This window comes from Somniosus microcephalus, chromosome 4 (assembly GCF_052327205.1).
Source record: "Somniosus microcephalus isolate GS21.2 chromosome 4, FLI_Smic_1.0, whole genome shotgun sequence".
NCBI lineage: Eukaryota > Metazoa > Chordata > Chondrichthyes > Squaliformes > Somniosidae > Somniosus > Somniosus microcephalus.
The window spans coordinates 255958518-255981016 of record NC_140990.1 but is presented as its reverse complement, the minus strand read 5'-3'; the positions used below and the strand labels follow the sequence as shown (position 1 = coordinate 255981016).

The following is a 22499-nucleotide window of genomic DNA, read 5'->3' as shown; positions in this document are numbered from 1 at the left end:
GCTATTTTCCCTTGATTGGCCTTGTTAAGCCCGCCCTGTATGCTTACCAGCCAATTAAGGGAAAGCCGGTGACAGATGACGTCAGCATATGATGCTTCAACTGTCAAAAACATTTTGACAGATGAATTGTCAGTGTTTGGCAGCTTTGAGAAGCTGTCAAACACTGACAATCTCTGTTCTAAAGTGAGCCCTTGCACAGAAGGCTCACCAAGACCTCTCTCCTCAGCAGAAAGTAGATGGCTGCTGAATCTGAGAATGCAGCAGCCATTCTGTCATCTCTGCCATTGAGATGAGGCACCTCCAGATCCTCAAAGGTTGAAGCCTGCAGAAAGAAGCAAAGGTAAGGAAACTTTTTCCAACACTTTACACTCACCTCTCATGCTTACCTGTCCACACTTGCACCCATCACTCACCTCTACATCTGACATGTCGACCCCTCTCACCCCCGCAGACCCACTGCTCGCCTCACTGACCCTGGCGAGGTTCGCAGCCAATGGGGAAAAGCCTCAAAACTGCCTGTTTACTACCTGTTAACAGGCAGTTAATTGGCTCTAATCACCTTCCTGCCTTGAGGAGACGGGTCCCTGCGTGACTCGGGGACCCGCCTCCCGGGAAGATGGCACGGAGGCGGGTTTGGAGCGGGGTTGGTATCTGCTCCCAGTTTCTGCCATTTTCCCGGCAGTCCAGTCTCCATACCTGCCTCCCCAGGGCTGGGAAAGTTCCCTCCCTCGGTCAGTTAAATACAGGAGGCAAACTTGCCGGCTTCAGCTAGGTAATCCCACTGAAATAGGGGTGGAGTTCTGCTGTGGCATGTTGTCGAGGCCTCCCACAGGGTAAAGATGCTGGCACCTGCAAGCAGGCCAAAATGTTTTCTAAGTTTTTTTTACAGGGTTCTTGACTGACAGAAACTTTTCCTCCTCCACCTAACAGTCAGCCCTTGTATTCAGCATTCTAATGATATAGATTCCAGGAGATAAATTGAAGGATAGATTTCCTTCATTTTACATGTAGCCCAGGCCAGTTTTAATCAAATGCACCTGAGGCAGGTGGAACTTCTGTCCATCTCATACATGGCCCATGATGTAATAGGAGACAGGACCAGTGGGGAGGCTTTCCCCCAAATGGAATCCATTGGCTCCCACCCCCATCTGTCTAGTGATCAGGATGCCAGAAAGAATCCAGCATTCAGGTAACTTTAGTGACAAAGTGGAGCCATCAAGTTCTCTGGGCCTGGAAGCCCCCAGAATTGCTGCCATGCAATGTGCTTGATTGAAGCTTTTATAAAGGGGGCTAATCAACTGCAGTGCCTGAACTTTTGGAGGGGGACTACCACCAGCCTCCCAGGCAGCCATCCGCCTATGCATTTCTCCTTTGCCTTCTCCAGCTGCTGCCTAAAAGGTGCCCACTGAAAATATTTAAATCAGGTGACCCCCACCTAACCCCAGATACTCTGACGGGGTCATGAGCAGAGGTCAGTGGCACCTGCATCATTACGTTTACGCTAGTGGAGCAGGCCTGAAGATTTTCCGGGCCTTTATTCATTTGAGTTCAAGCATTTGGTAAGGAAGTGTAATATACAATTTACTATCATGGCATGCGTTACAAGAGACTTTCATTGTGATACCAGTTTCTGCATGTTTCTGATACTTTAGGGTTTCATGAAAAAAATGGAAGAAAAAGGAGTTCCTGATAATATGAAAGGAAGAGATAAGATAGTTTTTGGAAATGTTCAACAGATCTACGACTGGCACAAAAAGTATGTAGGTAGCCATCTTGGATAATTATTGCTGAAGGAACAAATCAATAATCTGTGAAGGGAATTCCTTTTTTTTTTCTCACTAATATTTCTCTGCCAATTTTCTCCCCTTTCCCTGAAGATCTTAAAACTTTCCTAGCATAGTTCCACAGCCTGTAGTCACCGTTCAATATTTTGCCCAATTGAGCATTTAAAAAAAATAAATTGAAATGATGGATTGGCACCAATATTGAAAAAGAGGAAACAGTAAATTAGGAGTGGCGATGCTGAGTTTGGGTTTTAAAAGCCTAATGATTGTAGGAGGAAGGTAAAATTTCCCCACACTGAAGTTAGCATTCTTGGTGACTAACATAAAGCATAAGTAACGGGTCTATTTCTCCTCTTCTAATGATAATGCCTGCTACCCTTAATGACTACAATCAACTCATTAATCAGCCTACCTGTATTCCTGATTGTCCCAGGTAATCACTTGGCTATCTTGCTCACCTCCCAACTAAACTCCTGACAGCTGGACTTTTCTAACCACTGTCTCAAATCTGCCTCTTGCAATACCTTGCAACAAATAACACTCTAAATCAGTCCCATCTTGTTTGGAATTATGGGGGAAATTATGCAGTTCCATTGGTGGGTCAGTGTGACTGCAATGCATCATACACAAAACGCAAAAATAACAGAATTAACCTTATGTCTTTTTACAAGGTCAGCTTATTTACATGTTTATTTACATGGCCAGGTTCAGTGCTATATACATCGGCAGGACCTGGGAAGAGATGCAGCAGAAGACAACATATTTTAAGGCAGTGGTTCTCAAACATTTTTGGTTGAAGGACCTCTTTTCAAGTCAATTAGTAACCATGGACCCCTGAAGAACCCCTTTTCAAATCAATTAGTAATCACGAGCCCCCCATCTAAATTATAATACTCAGAATATGGAAGTGCTGCACATAAAGAGTGTTTTAATAATGCTTTTAAGAAAAGAAGTATTTACTTACAGATATCAGTGAGATGGGTGTGCCTGCTTCTCACTATTTATCCTTGGTGTGATGTTTGACAATTTATTTAAAGCTGCACCTGCTGTTCACTTTCCTACTTGTTACATTAATTTTAAGTACGGTCCTAAAAACTACTGCTCATCTACAAATTTTAATTACGCACCTTTATTTTTTAAATATAATTTTAAATTAGCAATAGCCTCAATTTTAATTTAATGCTAAAGACCTAAAGAAGTGAAATTAAAAAGAACTCAAGACAAGTCTAGGAACAGTGCGGTACAAACAGAAAATAGGAAAGAAACACACAGCCCAAGAGTGGCCTCGTCCTTTCCGCGCTTACTCTATGTTCCGGGATTAGATTCTAATTGATCAAAGGGTCCAGAACTCCTGAGATAGAAACTAGCATTCAAACTATCTAAATCCAAAACAGACCTTAATTGAATCAGGCCCTTTTATTACTAAATTAATTAATCACCTCCGAATATCTTTGTTTAGTTATTATTTATACGAGTTCCAGATTTCCACAACCTTTTGTGTGAAAAATGCTACTTGATTTCACTCCTAAATGGCCTCACTCTAATTTTAAGATAATGCTCTCTTGTTCTGGATTCCTTCACCAGAAGAAATAGTTTCTCCGTATCGACGCTATTGAATTTCTGAAAAAATTAATATTTCCTAAGTATAAGAAATATTGGGGGCAATTTTAACCCTCAATTAGGGGTGGGCTGGAGAGGGCGTTACAATTTTAACCCCCAATTAGGGGTGGGCTGGAGAGGGCATTACAATTTCAAAAATCAGAAGCCCGACCCCAATCTGCCTCCAATGTGCTCGCTTCTGGTTTTAACAGAGGTGGGTTGGGAGCCGAGCAACTATTTTGCTCCCCAGAGGCGGGTCTGTAATTTAAATATTTTGATGAGGCTGCGTGCCTTAAATTTTACCACAGATTTAAACTTAAGTGCTAGGGCTCAGGAAACCTGGCAGCTGAAGGAAGGCGAGAACAGTTGGATCCGTCAGGTAAGTGCCTTTCCAGCACTGCTTGTAGGCCAGGAGGAGCAGGAGTGCTTCAGCCAACCCACCAAGCTAACCTCCTTCCCTCTCTGCAACTGCCCCGCGATCGGACCCCCGACCCATGATCGGACACGCCTCCCCCCGCGCATTTGGACCCCCGACCCACGATCGGACCGCTGACCGGAACCCCCCACCCCCGCGATTGGACCTCCAACCCATGATCGGACCCCCGACCCACAATCGGCAGGACCTCCAGGTTACCCGCATTTCCGGGTATGTTTAAGGTTTTTAAATTGCATAACCTAGTCCTAATTATACTGATAATTACGCAAGCCAAAAGAAATCACATGGCCACAGTGCAACACTAATTTATGTGTAATTCACTTCTATTTGCCAGTCATCAAAGATGAAGTCAAACACAAAGATGCATTTAATTTATTTAACAACACCTATGAGAATACAATTAATACCATCACAAGGTGAAGCATTGAGGATTACATAAAGTAATTGGATGTTTACTATTAACCAGAGTCTGAATCATCATTGGCAGAACGGTAGTTTAGGTCTATCACAATTGGGCCAGAAATTCGGGTCGGAGGCTTCCTGTGGGTGCAAGCCCCTGACCTGTACTTACCTAGTGCGCCTGCCGTTGTGCTGTGGGCCCGTGTGGGATTCCGATCCTGGGCCTCCTCCAGCTGCCGGCGTGCAGTGCTTGCGTATCCCAGGGGCACAGTTAGTTCTGGGATCACGAGGGCCATGGAGAGCCAATCGTAGCAGGGAATCTCTATTCATAGATTTGACAGGAAGACCTGTCATATCTATGAATAGAGATCGGCCCCAAAACCTAACTAAAACTTCAAATAATTTTTTAAAAAAACATCACATTTTTAAAATAACTATAAATTACATAAAATAACTACCTTAAACAATAATTTAAATTTTTGAAAAAATTAATTACAGTTTTTAACGGGGCTAAAAATAAACTTACCTTTCTTTAAAGTATTTAAAAATAATAAACCTGTGGAAAAAATGTTTTAATTTTACTTAATTCACCACTTACCTTGTTAAAAGCAGGCCTTGCGACTGCTTTTTAAACGCGCTGCTGCTAGAGACTTACCCTCCCGGAGAAACCTGTAAAAAAAAACGGACATGTTCGACCTGTGAACCCCTTCCTTCAAGGGAACGGAAGTTCCGGTTTCCAGCGCATGCACAGTGCATGCACGATACCGGCACTTTTGTTGGCCCTACGTGTGAGTACCCAGCGCGTACTCACCCGTGGGGACCCGAAGTTCTGGCCCAATATGTCAGTTTTAGCTAAATTTCTTGATAACAATATGCATTCAATGGCTAAGATTACAGTGCAGCATAGCAAGATTAAAATTACAGCTATCCCTCTGTGATTGGAGCACTAAACATACCTCATAATTTTAGTAGGTTTAGTGGTTGTACCTCCCACTGGAGGGGTGGGGGTGGCTTTACCACGGGGGCCATCTGTAGTGTTACCTTCCAGGTTGTCATTTTCTTTCTTTAGTTGTCTTCTTCATTCTGGCTTAACTAAGCCTGTATGCATATATTTTTCTATATCATTATCCTGTCATTTTACTCTCTGGGTTCAGAGACTGAAGCTATTAAATGATAGTTGTGATACATTAAACAAATGTTCCTTTTGTTCGATTAAACATGTAACCTTTCCTAACCTTCCAACTTTCACTCTTAATATTTTCTGCACTTGGAAGACCTATTTCCAACATCCTTTAACCATCCACCCTTTGTAAACCTGAGGGAGTGCTGCACTGTCAGATGTGCCGTCTTTTCGATGAGATGTTAAACAGAGCCCCGTCTGTCTTCTCAGGTAGACGTAAAAGATCCAATGGCACTTTTTTGGTTCTCCCGTTATCCTGGCCAACATTTATCCCTCAAGCAACGCCTAAAACAGATGATCTGGCCATTTATTTCATTGCTGTTTGTGGGACCTTGCTGTGTGCAAATTTGCTGCCGTGTTCCGTACATTACAACAGTGACTAGACTTCAAAAGTACTTAATTAGCTGTGAAGCGTTTTGGGACATTCTGAGGTCTGAAAGGCGCTATATAAATGTTTGTTTCCTTTTTTTCTCTCTCCAATTAGCACCTCCACTTATCACCAGCTCTATCTACTCATTTGCTGATGTTTACATTTTACATTCATTATTTTCCTCAGATTATATGTTCTCAGAGCTAAAATTGGCCAGTCACCAAACAATGTAAAGGGACCTTGATTAGCAAGGGCAATGTAAAGCACACAAATTGTTATGTGAAGGTACTGTTGCACATTCCTATGTGTCTTTTATGAAAATCATTATATGGATGTAAGATCATTCCTATTCATAAGTAAACTGCAGTATTCTGTATTTATCATTTAAATGCAAATGTAGGGAAATATCTCAGTCTTTTTTATACACTGAGTTTATAAATGAAAGCAGTCTCCATTTCAAATATACAGGTCTTGTCGTAGCTAGAGAATCACCTGCAACGGCTTCTCTTCCCGCTCCCACATCGTTACTTCTGGAGTCCCCCAAGGCCCCTCCTATTTCTCATCTACATGCTGCCCCTTGGCGACATCATCCGAAAACACGTCAGGTTCGATATGTACGCTGACGACACCCAGCTCTACCTCACCATCACCTCGCTCGACCCCACCACTGTCTTTAAATTGTCAGACTGCATGTCCGACATCCAGTACTGAATGAGCAGAAATTTCCTCCAAATCAATATTGGGAAGACCAAAGCCATAAGAACATAAGAAGTAGGAGCAGGAGTAGGCTATACGGCCCCTCGGGCCTGCTCCGCCATTCAATAGGATCATGGCTGATCCAAACCTAGACTCACGTCCACTTCCCTGCCCACTCCCCGTAACCCCTAATTCCCTTATCAGCTAGGAAACTGTCTATCTCCGTTTAAAATTTATTTAATGTCGCAGCTTCCACAGCTTTCTGAGGTAGCAAATTCCATAGATTTACTGCCCTCTGAGTGAAGAAGTTTCTCCTCATCTCAGTTTTGAAACAGCAGCCCCTTATTCTAAGATTATGCCCCCTAGTTCTAGTCTCACCCATCAGTGGAAACATCCTCCCCGCATCCACCCGATCAAGCCCCCTCACAATCTTATGTTTCGATAAGATCGCCTCCCATTCTTCTGAATTCCAATGAGTAGAGGCCCAACCTACTCAACCTTTCCTCATACGTCAACCCCCTCATCTCCGGAATCAACCAAGTGAACCTTCTCTGAACTGCCTCAAGAGCAAGTATATCTTTTCTTAAATATGGAAACCAAAACTGCACACAATATTCCAGGTGTGGCCTCACCAGTACCCTGTATAACTGAAGCAAGACTTCCCTGCTTTTATACTCCATCCCCTTTGCAATAAAAGCCAAGATTCCATTGGCCTTCCTGATCACCTGCTGTACCTGCATACTAACCTTCTGTGTTTCATGCACCAGGACCCCCAGATCCCTTTGTACTGTAGCACTTTGCAGTTTCTCTCCATTTAGATAATAACTTGCTCTTTGATTTTTTCTGCCAAAGTGCATAACCTCACACTTTCCAACATTATATTCCATCTGCCAAATCTCTGCCCACTCACTTAGCCTGTCTATGTTCTTTTGCAGGTTTTTTATGTCCTCCTCACTCACTGCTTTCCCTCCCATCTTTGTATCGTCGGCAAACTTGGATACATTGCACTTGGTCCCCTCCTCCAAATCATTAATATAGATTGTAAAGAGTTGGGGTCCCAGCACTGACCCCTGCGGAACACCACTAGTCACTGATTGCCAACCCGAGAATGAACCATTTATCCCAACTCTCTGTTTTCTGAAGCCATTGTCTTCAGTCCTCACCACAAACTCCATTCTCTAACCACAGACTCCATCGTTCTCCCTGGCCACTGTCTGAGGTTGAACCAGACCATTCGGAACCTTGGTGTCATATTTGACCTCGACAGGAGCTTACGACTACATATCGCGCCATCACCAAGACCGCCTACTTCCACATCTGTAACAGCCCCCGACTCCGCCCCTGCCTCAGCTTATCTGCTGCTGAAACCCTCTTCCGTGCCTTTGTGATCTCTAGGCTTGACTATTCCAATGCTCTCCTGGCCGGCCTCCCATCTTCCACTCTCCAAAAAATAAAGCTCACCCAAAACTCTGCTGCCCATATCCTAACTCGCACCAAGTCCCGTTCACCCATCAACGCTGTGCCCGCTGACCTACATTGGCTCTTGGCCTGGCAACGCCTCAATTTTAAAATTCTCTTCCCTGTTTTCAAATCCCTTCATGGTCTCGCCCCTCCCTATCTCTGTAACCTCCTCCAGCCCTACAACCCTCCAAGATCTCTGCACTCCTCCAATTCTGGCCTGTTGTGCATTCCCTATTTTAATTGCTCCACCATTGGCGGCCATGCTTTCAACTGCCTAGTCCCTCAACTCTGGAATTCCCTCCCTAAACCTCTTCACCTCTCTATTTCTCTCCTCCTTTAAGACGCTTCTTAAAACCTACTTCTGTGACCAAGCTTTTGGTCATAGGTCCTAATATCTCCTTATGTGACTGTTGTCAAATTTTATTTGATAACATTCCTGTGAAGCATCTTGGGGCGTTTTACGACTTGAAAGTTGTTGTAAATGGATGACTTGGTAAACACTAGATTTTCTTGTAATGGCACCGATGTTCTATGGATTTGAATCTGAAAAATGAAGGATCTCTCTTTAACTAATAGTTTTTAGCTATTTTGATAAATAAACATTTAAAAATAATAAAACAAGCTGACAATACATTTTCTAAAATGAAATTCACCAAAAACCAAATGCTAATGAGCACAAATTGTATTGCTCTGGCACAGTACGCGATCACTATGAGTTTGAATTAGGAGGCAGGCAAAGGCACAAGTTAGATGAAGAGGGGTGGAGGGAGGCTCTTGTGGCACACAGACCAGTTGGGTTGAATGGCCTGTTTCTGTGTTGTAGACTCGATGTAACAAGTTGAAATTCCACTTGAGGGCTTTAGGAGGTGGTGGATCTGGTGGGAGGAGTTTGGAACTTCAGTCTGTCCTATGGATGTGCCCTGACCTCATCCTAAATCCTGCGACCTGGTATATTTGCATATTGTGCAACATCAACTTTGCTGAATCATAGGGGAATTTCAGACCCAAGATGACTAACAAAACATTCTGAAGGTGGCACATGTATGTTGACATGCTAATATTTTGACTGTAAAGTATTAGAGCTGATGTCGCACCAGAACACTTCTTATTAATTATTCACATATGTTGGCCATCAAATGAATTTGCTAGACTAATGTATTAGCTTGTTGGATTGTTTTCTAAATAGTGCAGCCCTGGAGTAAATGCACCACAGCATATTGCAAAGAATGTCCTACAGTCCTTAAGTAGTTAACACAATTGATTACACCGTGCTACTCAGTATTCAAAGTGGTAGTGGAGAAATATGCACACAGTGAGACAAAGTTGTAGAATGATTACTGTTCATATTTCTTTGTAGTTATTTCTCAGGAGAACTGGAAAAATGCCTTCAGGATCCAGAGTATTTGGCAGAGCTCTTCATCAAACAGGTAAGTTTTTACAGTTCTCGTTAGATCTTTGAATAAGAATAGCAACTTGGCCCAGTTAGTGCTGAATTGGAGAACATTTCATTACGTTACACTTTTCCTTCTGTCACCTGCAAGAATGTACCAAAATAGGAGTAAATGTGCTACAATTCACCTCAACATCCCAGTTAGGAGGGCTCAATTAGCCAGGGTTCCCACAAAACTCCTTGTAATCACTATCCAGTGACCCTTGTTGGATAATTTATGTATGTGGACGTCAGGTGAGTTTGAGAAGCGTACACCCCACCCACCACTTAAGTACCAATGTGAACTGTGTCTTTTGCCCCAGATGGATCTCTATGGACTGGTGAGTAAGAACAAAAGGGCAAATAATGAGGAGAGTTAAGGATCTGGCGACATGTCCAGCAATTGAGGGACAAAATACTTCTTCCTCCTCCTCCTCTTTACTGTTTGCTGCTACCTAGCATTTAGAAGGAAAGAACAAGGTCAAGGGTTTAGATAAGGAGCTGGGCAAAGTAGGAAGTCACATATTTACAAAAAAACTGGCTGTGCTCTCACTGCCGAGCCGAGAAAAGCAGCAGATTGTTGCCAGAAATAATGGGGGTGGTGTGGGGGTGTGTGTGTTTGGGGGGGGGGGGGAGGAGAGGTAAAGGACTTCCCACTTCTCCATTGCCCACAGTGTAGATCAAGTGCCTCCCCAACAATGACAGCACTTCTTCATCATGCGGAGTTAGTACACGAATGTCAGCAGGAGTTTCTCTGTTGCCTGCCTCTCCTTTGCACTATGGAGAGTTTCCTCCTGCAAGAAGAATTCAGATAGTGTGAAATGCACGTTGGAAGGAAGCAAGGACATGGGAAGTGAGCTTTCAAAGGGTATCCAGAACTGCCTACTTCTGTTTATTTATGAAGACATTTTAGGGACTGGGCGTTGAGCTGGCATACTCAGAAGGTGTATATGGGAGAGGGACGGAAACAGGAAGCAATAGTGCATTTTGTAGCCCTATAGAGCAGTGACTGAACGCTGTGAAGACAATGAGTGATACAGTAGCAAAGAGGGTCTGATAAAGAACTCATGCCAGCTCAACTCATACCCTTCCTGCCCGTGTTAGCTGTGACTCATTGGTAGCAATTCAAGTCCCACTCTAGAGACTTCATCACATAATCCAGGCTGACACTTCACTGCAGTACTGAGGGAGTGCTGCACTTTTGTGGGTGCCATCTTTTGGATGAGATGTTAAATTGTCTGCCCTCATGGGTGGATGTAAAAGATCCTACAACACTATTTCGAAGAAGAGCAGGTGAGTTCTCCCACTGTCCTGGCCAACGTTTATCTCTCAACCAACACCTGAAAAACAGTTGATCTAGTCATTTATTTAATTGCTGTTTGTGGGAATTGGTGTGCGCAAATTGGCTGCCGCGTTTACTACATTGTTTACTTCTATGATTACAAGTGACTACATCTCAAAAGTTGGTTGTAAAGTACTTTGGTATGCCCTGAGATCGTGAAATGCGCTATATAAACACAGGTGTTTCTTTCTTTGTCAGGTCATTAAACATCTTCCTAGGTGAAAGTGGCCCTCACAGTCATTGCAACCTCCTTTCACATGGCTCCAGCAGCTAAGGGAGTTGGTTTCCTGTCACTCACCCCAAGTTTTGAATCCCTCCTCTGATGTACCTCTGTCAACAGTATCTTATGATCAGCCTCAGAGAAACTAGCTGTCCTCTATTTAGCTGTTGCTGTCATTTTCACTGTGGTTTTTTTGCTGTCACTGATTCCTTTAAGCTACTGAAGGCCTGTAAATCCTCCAGTAGGTGCCAGCTCTCCACACTCCCCATGAGTTTTCTGAACCCTGGCACAACTGGCCAACTGCTAGCTGGACTTATGCTGTTTGCTGGCCAACAACCTGCTGAGCCTGGGATTTCTCAGTCAGTGTTAGACTGGAAGTCCTATCCCATCACAGTTCTAGTGGTGGTGTGGGAACCCAGGAATTTCATGGCCCCTAAGGTTTCTGTAAATACAATGGCCAGGAATTTCCTCAGATTTGCTCTCACTCCACCGCTGTAACTTTGCCAGAAGTGTGGCGGAAACCCTATTAATATTGGTTAGGCCACAGTTAGAGCACTGTGTGCCGTTTTGGGCATCCATTATAGGCAGGCCATTAAAGCTGTAGAGAGTAGCTTCACCAGGATGATGCTAGGGATTTGAAGTATTGGAACTATTTCCACTTGAACAGGAAAGGCTGAGAGAAGATTAAACAGAGGTATTAAAAATTATGAAGGGATTTGATAATAAATAGGAAAATATTTCCTCTGGTTGGGGAGTCAATGATGAGGAGTCATGAATTTGAAAAATGTCACTACAGAGTGAGAAGAGACGTAAGGAGAAATTTCTTTACGAATGGAATGCTTTGCCACAGGGAGTGGTTGAGGCAGAGACCATTGCATCATTGAAAGGAAAATTAGATCAGTATTTGAAGTAGAGGAAGATACAGGGCTAGCAAAGAGCCAGCACAGACATGATGGATCAAATGGCCTCCTTCTGTACTGTAATCTTCTCTGGTTCTATGGCATAATCTTCAATTTGCTTAGCCTCTAAGCATGTGGCAAGTAATAGGAAACCTGCAAGAAATAATCTTATGTACTTACCATCTGAGACTGTTCTAAGAACTTACTCAGAGGGGCTATAAAAATTCTGAATGCTGTCTTTTCACATCCAGCTCAATTTGTATGCAGTGTAATTTTGATTATTATATCACCAGTATCTTACCGATCTTTTCCCCAGGCATTGAAGATCATAGTGTGTACTGCTCAATACCAGGATATTTGCCCACTATATCATTAGGAGTGGATAGAAATGGATGACACCTTTGGGCGGTGAAGTAAGAGACTGTAACACTGGCTATCTAGTTACCACAGCTCTCCATTTTGTTTTTGCAGGAAAGACGCTTAGGCATGTATGTGGTGTACTGCCAAAACAAGCCAAAATCCGAGTACATTGTGATTGAGTATGATGCCTACTTTGAGGTGAGCAGTTGGTTGTCTTTTTTCAATGGTAATATAGATAAACAGCACCAATTGGAGACCAGTGGTTTACCGCAAATGAATCATCAACCTATGAAGAACACAGTTAATTATGTTGGCTGGAACATGACTGGAATTTTCTGTTTATAGAGTAGAGATGATTAGTTTCCTTTAGACCTGATTTTTCTTTCTGCTTATTTTGGCTTGTGAAGTGGCCTCACGTAGAGGGGGGAAAGTTTTTTTTTTAAAGAAATGTTATTGAAAGGTATAAAAATGATATTCTAATGTAAATTTCAAGATACTCTTTCTTAATATATTCTCTATCTAAAGAGACACACTGAAGTTTGGTTTTCAAGCAATTAAACCACACTAACAGTTTTTACCCTTTTTTTCCTCCTTGTCTCATGAGGACAGAACTACTGAAATGACTGATGCTATGTAATCGTTCCATCTGCATGGCAGCCATCCAGTATCTTGCCTAAATATCTATTCTTCATGTGTGAGCCAAAGTGATGTTGGTAAGCTGTTCACCCATTGGGGAGGAACAAGCCCAAACCCGGCCTCACTCAACTGCCATACAAGTATACCCTCTAGAAGTGCTCAATGGATAGCAATCAGAAGTATGAATCTTGGTTGCTGATTTCCTCGCCCTAGCCCAGAGACTCTAAGATCAATTATAATGCCCTCAACATTGACCAAAGCATGAGATCACCTAACTCAGCACAAACCAGAGCTGAAGCCAAAGGGATACATTTTGGGGAGTCTCAGCCACCAGATACGAAAACTGTGGTGTATGTAACCGTTCCACCTTTAAGAGATGCACTACTTTATCTTGGCTGCTGTATACTTAATACCGGTGGTGACCACACCGGTATATAAGTGCTGTGTAATGATTTATTGGGCAGTTCCGCCCTGACCTTCGACTAGTAAAGACCTGTTAAAATTTACTCTTGTGGTCTGTGTAGTAATTCTCACTATAACACACAGACTTAACAGTGGCGACGAGTACGATCTTACCCTGCGGCAGAGATACATCCAAGGCAGTTGACGGGCGTTGAGAGGAGGCATCCGCCCTCATCATCCTGCTGAGAAAAGACGCAGGTCTGAAGAGCAAAGGAAGAATCCTGACACGAAGTCTTCCATCAGCAACAGGCAGTGATCATCCCTTCTATCACGGTGGTGGGTAAGCCGATCAGCGACGAGCAGCAAGTCGGCCACGTTGGCTGTGAAGTAGGGGAGGGAAAAACGGAGGATATAAGGGCGGAGAACTCGACCACGGCCGGGGAAAAGAGCCGGACAGAAGTCGGGGCCAGAGGCGCTGAGACTGGGGCAGCGTAAGGCACGGGAGCCGCGGTGAATGCAAACGCAGCCGGTGTAAAAGACCGGGCTGCAAGCGGGCTGGGAGACGCAACAGCGTCGAGAGAGAGCTCGACCGCGACCGGTGAAAAAGGCCGGGCAGCTACCGAGGCCGCGAGGCGCAGCGACCGGGTCAGCGTAAGGTGCGGGAGAAATTTTTTTTTTTAAAAACCGCGGAGAACTCAGCCGCAGCCGGGGGGGGAAGGACCGGACGCAAGAGGGGCTGGGAAGCACGATTTGAAAACCGCTGGGGAGGGCGAACGCAGCAATACGGCAATCGCCATTACAGCCAGCGGGGGAGAAAAGCAAACGCGGGAAGCCGCCATTTTCGTAGGCGGGGGAAGAAGACAAGCGCGGGAAACCGCCATTTTGAAAAAAAAAATAAAAGAAAAATTTCTTTTTGTTTCTCAAGAAGATTGCGAGGATGCCTAAGCGTGGTAATATCAACGATTTCGATCCCGATGTTGAAGATTGGGCCACGTATGTAGAACGCATAGAGATATATTGTAAGGCAAATAAAATATCAGATGAAGATAAAGCACTAACCTTACTAAACTCAATGGGTGCGAAGACATACGGGCTATTGAAGCATCTTCTATGACCAGCTAAACCGACGGATCAGACTTTCGCTAAAATTGTTGCTGTCCTGAAAAATCATTTGAACCCCACACCACTGATGTTAGCGGAACGATTTAAATTTTATGCGAGAACGCAACTGAAAGAGGAAAGCAACGCGGAGTATTTAATTGAACTGCGTAAGCTAGCGAAATACTGTCAGTTTGGGGAAAGTCTGACAGAGGCACTGAGAGACAAATTCGTGTGTGGATTGTCGAAAGAAGGAACACAAAAGCGGCTGCTTGAAGAGAATGATCTTACACTTGATAAGGCTGTCACTATTGCAGCATCGCACGAAGCCGCAGCGAGAGGCACTGTGGAAATGCAGCTGAAGGCAGCGGTACTCAGCGTAGATCAAATGGCTTTGGGTACAACGAAATGTTATCGTTGTGGAAAGACAACACACGATCAGAACCAATGCTGGTTTAAAAACCAGGAATGTAGAAAATGTGGCAAGCTTGGTCACATAGCTAAAGTATGCCGGTCAGGAAAGAAGACCAGCAACAAAAAGTCACCGCAGGAAAAGTGCAGAAAGGTACATAAGGTGGCTGAGAAGAGTTCGGATGAACAGAATTCGGATTCAGACTCCAACAGCAAGGAACTGGGTAGTCTGAGAATTCACAATGTGAGTAAGGAAGCTGACCTACAAACTATCTGGGTCACACTTCAGATAGCAGGAGTCCAAGTGAAGATGGAATTGGACACCGGATCGGCGTTGACGGTCATGAATAAGCAAGATTACAAAAGGTTATTCACACATATTCCCCTACGGGATACGGAGATAGTATTGCAGACATACACGGGGCAAAGAGTATACCCCATCGGAAAGATAAAAGTCAAGGTGGTACACAAGGGCAAAGAACACCAAGGAATGGACTTATATGTACTACCTGAGGGAGGTCCACCACTTCTGGGACGGGAGTGGATCAGGAAAATAAATATGGACTGGCACTCCCTAAAAGCAATAACGGTAGATTCCGGAAAAAAAAAAGATGTCAAACCTGAACGATTGTCCAGAATATTGGATGAGGGCATATGCAGCAGTGACAGTGACAAAGCAGAGAGTGAGAACTCGGTGAAGACAATCAGCTCAGACTCTGGAACTGATGATGGTAAGACCAGCCTATGTGCAAAAGACAAGTCTAAAATGGACTTGCAGACTAATGGTGGAAAAACAAAGGAGTGCATAAATGCTTCAGAAGAGAACAAAGTATCAGAACAGAATTCCACTGAACAACAACAACATAGTTTGACAGAGAATTCTGAGTCTGTCCAGTCTACAGGCATGCACATTTCTGAGGGCACTGCTGATTCAAAGAATGAAAAAGAATTGCTAACCAGAAATGAAAAGGAAAGTAAATCTGATAAACAAGTCACTCTGGTCCCGGATTCATTAACTCTCAATGGAGCAGTAGATTCTACCAATAGAAAGTCAGAGAAATTCTGATTCGGGTAGCATATCTGCATCCGATAGCATTGACTTGAACATTTACCTTTCAGGTGATCTCTCTTTAAACAAGGAAAGTGGCTCTCTATCAATACGGGGTAACCAAGCATACAACAAAACTCTGAAACGAACTAGAAAATTTGTTGTCGATGGAGTGGGAGTGAGTGTCACTACTTCAAAGATTATTGGTGAGGATGAGAAGAAAGCTGAGGAAATGCGATTCCTAAGGCGGCAGGAGCTGCGAGAGTTGCGGTTGCTTCAGAAGGAGGAACACCGGGCTCGAACTCAACTCAATTTCAAACTACAACAGCAATTAGAACAAATGATTCGCCGTTTTGAGCAAGAGATGAATGCAAAGAAAAAGTTCTTTGACACAGAGTTGGAGAATCTGGAAAGACAGCAGAAGCAGCTGATTGAGAAAATGGAACAGGAACACACAAACCGTCTGCGCGATGAGGCCAAACAAATCAAAGCTGAGCAAGAAAGGGAATATGTCAAATTCATCGATCAGTTGAAAGCTAAGAAGAAAGAGCACCCTTTTGTGAGCAGTGTCAGCAGTAATAAGCCACTCAGGGAATTGGTGGCAGAGGCAAAAGCTGAAGTGATGGAGGAAATAGAAGACAATAGAGAGGAAGCAGAAGATGATGACTCACCTGAACCATTATCACCCCTACCAGGTCACGCACGTGGTCCCTCCGAACTGAGCAAAATCAGTCTGGAAGCAGAAAAACTTCCCAAGGTACTCGAGCCTTTAGAAGTCAACAATGCTGGTTCTGAAGTTACGAAAGATCAAGCTGTTAAGTCCAGTGAAGGACTATTAGATGAGTCACCCCAGCAATGAGAACCAGAGACCCCTGAAAGGCGTTATCCGTCTCGGATCAGGAGGCCTCCTCAGAGACTGAATCTGTGAACTGTTTTTACATGAAGTTGTGTATATGTGTTATTATGTTATGTTAATGGGGAATATATACTGTTAAGCTAAAAAGGGAGGATTGTGGTGTATGTAACCATTCCACCTTTAAGAGATGCACTACTTTATCTTGGCTGCTGTATACTGTAATACCGGTGGTGACCACACCGGTATATAAGTGCTGTGTAATGATTTATTGGGCAGTTCCGCCCTGACCTTCGACTAGTAAAGACCTGTTAAAATTTACTCTTGTGGTCTGTGTAGTAATTCTCACTATAACACACAGACTTAACAAAAACTGCACACAGTTTTCTAACAATTAATTTAAATGATCATAAAATCATGCATAGCCCACGCCAGAGTTTCCAGTACCCGGGAGTGCAATGTCAGAAAATTACTCTATAGAATGTTCCTAGTCTATATGGTTCAATATAACACCACAAGGGCACTTACCCATTGAGCTATTAGAATATCCACCAGACAGTTCTTTTTGAAATCTGGTGGTAGCTCAGCAGACATAAAATTATAAGATATAACATTAAGTATCACATTTTTTGTCTTATTTTTCAGGAGTTAAAACTGGAATTGGGTGAGAAGTTTAGCCTGAGTGACTTTCTCATCAAACCTGTGCAGAGAATAACTAAGTACCAGCTGCTGCTCAGGGTGAGGACTTCTCCAACTGATAACCTGCATAGAAATATAGGAACAGAGTAGCCCATTCAACCTCTCAAGCCTGTTATGCCATTCATTTAGGCCATGGCTCATCTGTACCTTTTTGGTAGCAACCTCTAGCGGTACCGTTAAGGACTGCTGGTAGACATGGTTATCGTGAATGCAGCAAGGCAACCCAGTTTTAGGAAGGGGTCCTGAAACAATTGTTAGGTCCCCTATTTGCATATGCAAATTGCCTAACAGCCATTTCAGGCAAAGGTTCTGGATACCTATACTGGATCCTTCACCAATATAGCGGCCTGCACGCTTCTGACGCAGAATGTGCGCAGGCCGCCCACCATATTGGATGCTTAGGCACCCATTCTAGCTGTAAAAGGGGCGTGGCCAACATTCCCTCTAAGCTGCGCAGCTCTCTGCCAGTCCCATGTTGCCCGGGACTGGCTTTCTCAATGTTAAATTGCGAAACTGTGAATGGGCCGCAAGGCCCTTAAAGGGGCCGCGCACCCAAAAAAGCTTAGGGGGAACATTGGGCGTGGCTTCAACTAATTTCTTGCCATTTATGTCTGCATCCTAGCATGAAAGCTACTTTCTCTGTTGGCAATGTATGACGCAAAATTAGTCATGTACACTGGGCACTCTGCTCACTTCAATGGATGTAAATTGGCAGAAATTTTGGATGCAGGGAAGTTGTGTTCTTTTAAAGGGATTGCACCGTGTTTTGTATCTTGTTGCGGTCAGGACCCTGATCACTAGGAAGCTTTGTTTTGGTTTTTTAAAGGAAACTATCATGTTTTTATGTTGAAGTATGAACATTCTCAGTTTTGTTTTCAAAGTGTGTGACAGGACAGAAAGATATATTACTAGCACCAAAACACCACTTATACAAGGGGAAGATGAAATATTTACTGACAAGATAAACTTCTGCATGTGTGCTTCATGTGTTACGGTGACCCATGACTCATCACAACCGGGACAGATCTTGTCTCACCTGATGCCCACTTGCCAGAACTCACTGGGTAGCCATCAGGAGCAGACTTCAAGCACTTTGGGAGGGAATCTGATAGAATTCATCCACCAACTGGACTCTCGCGTCAGAATGCCCTGACTGATATCCCATCCACCCCCCAGCCCAGGGGAGCTGAGACCAGTTGTTGCGTCCCAACCGAGATCCTCCTTCTCAATGGTCTGCACTCACCGTGTGTTTCCCTGTTTATCGGTGGCAAGGGCTGCCGCGATGTATTGGTTGTACAGTGTCGCGTTGCTGCAGCGCTTGCTGTCCAATTCCACGTTGTGGTTTGCAATGTCGTGTTCGAGTCCGGCCAAAGAATCTTCCAGCAACAGAATTGCACACTAGCTTTAGTCTTCCTTCCGCCCTCTTTAGTTTCCAGTCTGGTGCACTGCTGGTGGAAGCCAAGCCCTTTTCTACCTGGTTGTCGAGGTCGGAAGGACTGTTGCCCAGTTACTCTTGTGCACCTCCTAGGGAGTGACTGAGAGTGGTGTTTATGGACCCTGGAAGCACATTGGGCACAAAACGCACATTATCAAAAAGGAGAGAATTTTTCTCTCGAGATTTACTCCATACAAATCTACCTGCTCCCCAATGAAAGCCACCGTATAGAGTGTGTTTGTGTAGGCGTCAGGTAAAGGCAGGGTTGTGATGCGCCCACAGCCAAACAGCCTGCTGATGCTGGAGTATTGTGTCCAATTGTGGACACCACACTTTAGGAAGGACGTGTAGACTTTGGAGTGGGTACAGAAGAGATTTACTAGAATGGTTCCAGGGATGAGTGGACTTCAGTTATGTGGTTAGACTGGAGAAGTTGGAGTTGTTCTCCTTGGAGCAGAGAAGGCCAAGAGGAGATTTGATAGAGGTGATTAAAATCATGAAGGATTTAGATAGAGTAAATAAAGAGAAACTGTTTCCAATGGCTGAAGGATCGATAACCAGAGGGCACAGATTTAAGGTGATTGGCAAAAGAGCCAGAGGCGGCATGAGGAAAAACTTTTTTACGTAGCAAGTGGTTAGGATTTGGAATGCACTGCCTGATAGGGTGGTGGATACAAATTCAATAGTAGCCTTCAAAAGAGAATTGGATAAATACTTGAAAAAATAATTGCTGGGATATGGGGAAAAAGCGAGGGAGTGGGACTAACTGGATTGCTCTTCGCCAGAGCCGGCACAGACTCGAAGGGCCGAATGGCCTCCTTCTGTACAGTACTATTCTATGATATCTTTGTGCAATAATGTTATTTACGCAGCGTGCTAAATATTCATTAATGACTGAAAATTATTTTGTTCCAGGACTTCCTTAAATACAATCAACAAGCTGGGCTCGAATGTTCAGAGATTGCGGTAAAACTTGCTTTCTTAGATTGACAAACATTTATAGTATTAGTGGATCTCCTGTCACATTGGTGGCAGAAAGTTGGAGGAACTGCTGAATACCCATGCAAATTTATTAAGTAAAGAAATAGCATCTATTTACTGCAATTGTCTTTGCATAAATTTTAAAAATTAAGTGAACGGGGCAGTTTAATGGAACGGAGTTAGCGCAAAATTTATTAATTAAATTCTAAAAAAATATTTTCAGAAAAAAACTCAAGGTGGATAAGTCACCTTGTGGCTGTTGAAAGAAGTGAGTGAGCAGATAGCAGAGGCCACAATTTTTCAACCCTCTTAAACTATCTAAATTGCCCATTCAGCCCCTCAAGTCTGTTAGGAACATAGGAATAGGAGTAGGCCATTCAGCCCCTCGAGCCTGTTCCGCCATTCAATTAGATCATGACTGATCTTTATCTTAACTGCAATTACCCGCCTTGGTTCCATATCCCTTAATACCCTTGCTTAACAAAAATCTCTCTGTCTCAGTTTTGAAATTTTCAATTGACCCAGCCTCAACAGCTTTTTGGGTGAGAGAGTTCCAGACTGCTATTAACCTTTGCGTGAGGAAGTGCTTCTTTATTTCACTCCTAAATGGCCTAGTTCTCATTTTTAGATTGTGCCCCCTTGTTCTGGATTTCCTCACCAGAGGAAATGGAACGTAGCAAATGTAGAATCATAGAAAGTTACAGCAGGGAAGGAGGCCATTTTGGCCCATCGTGTCTGCGCCGGCCAACAAAGAGCTATCCAGCCTAATCCCACTTCCCAGCTCTTGGTCCGTAGCCCTGCAGGTTAGAGCATTCCAAGTGCACATCCAAGTACTTTTTAAATGTGGTTAGGGTTTCTGCCTCTACCACCCTTTCAGGCAGTGAGTTCCAGACCCCCACAACCCTCTGGGTGAAGAAATTTCCCCTCAAATCCCCTCTAAACCTTCCCCCAATTACTTTAAATCTGTGCCCCCTGGTTTTTGACCCCTCTGCTAAGGGAAATAGGTCCTTTCTATCCACTTTATCTATGCCCCTCATAATTTTAAACACCTCAATAAGGTCTCCCCTCAGCCTCCTCTGTTCCAAGGAAAACAAACCCAGCCTATCCAGTCTTTCCTCATAGCTAAGATTCTCTACTCCCGGCAACATCCTTGTAAATCTCCACTGTATCCTCTCTAGTGCAATCACATCTTTCCTGTAATGTGGTGGCCAGAACTGCACGCAGTACTCTAGCTGAGGCCTAACTAGTGTTTTATACAGTTGAAGCATAACCCCCCTGCTCTTGCCTTTATTAGCCGTGGCATAGAATACAAGTATTCCGTATGCCTTCTTAACCACCTTATCTACTTGGCCTGCTACCTTCAGGGATCTGTGGACATGCACTCCAAGGTCCCTTTGTTCCTCTACACTACTCAGTGTCCTACCATTTAATGTGTATTCCCTTTCCTTGTTAGCCCTCCCCAAATGCATTACCTCATACTTCTCCGGATTGAATTCCATTTGCCACTGTTCTGCCCACCTGACCAATTTATTGATATCTTCCTGCAGTCTACAGCTTCCTTCTTCAGTATCAACACACAGCCGATTGTAGTATCATCTGCAAACTTCTTAATCATACCCCCTATATTCAAGATAAGATCGTTGATATATACCACAAAAAGCAAGGGACCCATAACCGAGCCCTGCGGAACCCCACTGGAAACAGCCTTCCAGTCACAAAAACACCCATCAACCATTACCCTCTGCTTCCTGTCTCTGAGCCAGTTTTGAATCCAAATTGACACTTTGCCCTGGATCCCATGGGCTTTTAACTTCGTGACCAGTCTGCCATGTGGAACCTTATCAAAAACCTTGCTAAAGTCCATATACACTACATCAAACGCACTGCCCTCATCTAATAATATCTCCAAGTTTGCAGATGACACAAAGCTGGGCGGGCGTGTGTGCTGTGAGGAGGATGCCAAGAAACTCCAGTATGATTTGGACAGGTTGGGTGATATGGCAGATGCAGTATAATGTGGATAAATGCGAGGTTATCCACTTTGGTGGCAAAAACAGGAAGGCAGATTATTATCTGAATGGCAATAGATTGGGAGAAGGGGAAGTGCAACGAGACCTGGGTGTCCTTGTGCACCAGTCACTGAAGGTAAGCATGCAGGTGCAGCAGGCGGTTAAAAAGGCAAATGGTATGTTGGCCTTCGTAGCGAGAGGGTTCGAGTACAGGAACAAGGATGTCTTGCTGCAGTTGTACAGGGCCTTGGTGAGACCACACCTTAAGTATTGTGTGCAGTTTTGGTCGCCTTATCTGAGGAAGGATGTTCTTGCCATGGAGGGAGTGCAGCGAAGATTCACCAGACTGATACCTGGGATGGCAGGAATGACGTATGAGGAGAGATTGGTTCTGTAATGTATATACCTTTAAGGGGGGAACTACTTTTTACAGCTAATGTATACTGTAGTACCGGCAGTGACCACACCTGTATATAGCACTGAGTAGTAATCTGTACAGTCAGTTCCAGAGTGAGCCACGTTGAGTAAACACCTGTTGTACCGTTCTCCTGCAGTCTTGTGTCTTACTACTGACAGACACAACATTGGCGACGAGGCAAATTCAATCCTACCTGCAACTCTGCATCACCTCCCAGGGATTCGTTCCTGGAGACCAGTAGATTGGAGGTCAAGGCCAGAGACACAGGCGTCGACCACGGGCAACCGCCCAGTCATCCAGCAGAGACTCGAGAATTGCGGGGGAGGCTGTTGAG

The 22499-nt window shown here is 44.0% G+C and overlaps 1 protein-coding gene across 1 annotated transcript in view; it reads left to right on the top strand.

Annotated features, from left to right (window-relative positions):
- Positions 1–22499, top strand: part of LOC147120400 (rho guanine nucleotide exchange factor 25-like) — a 76075-nt gene that overhangs the window by 3641 nt on the left and 49935 nt on the right. Inside the window, exons 3-7 of the mRNA XM_085986271.1 lie at positions 1653–1756; positions 9283–9352; positions 12287–12373; positions 17269–17361; positions 19673–19723. Of these exons, the coding sequence (XP_085842397.1) occupies positions 1653–1756; positions 9283–9352; positions 12287–12373; positions 17269–17361; positions 19673–19723 (405 nt within the window). The remainder of the gene's footprint in view (positions 1–1652; positions 1757–9282; positions 9353–12286; positions 12374–17268; positions 17362–19672; positions 19724–22499) is intronic.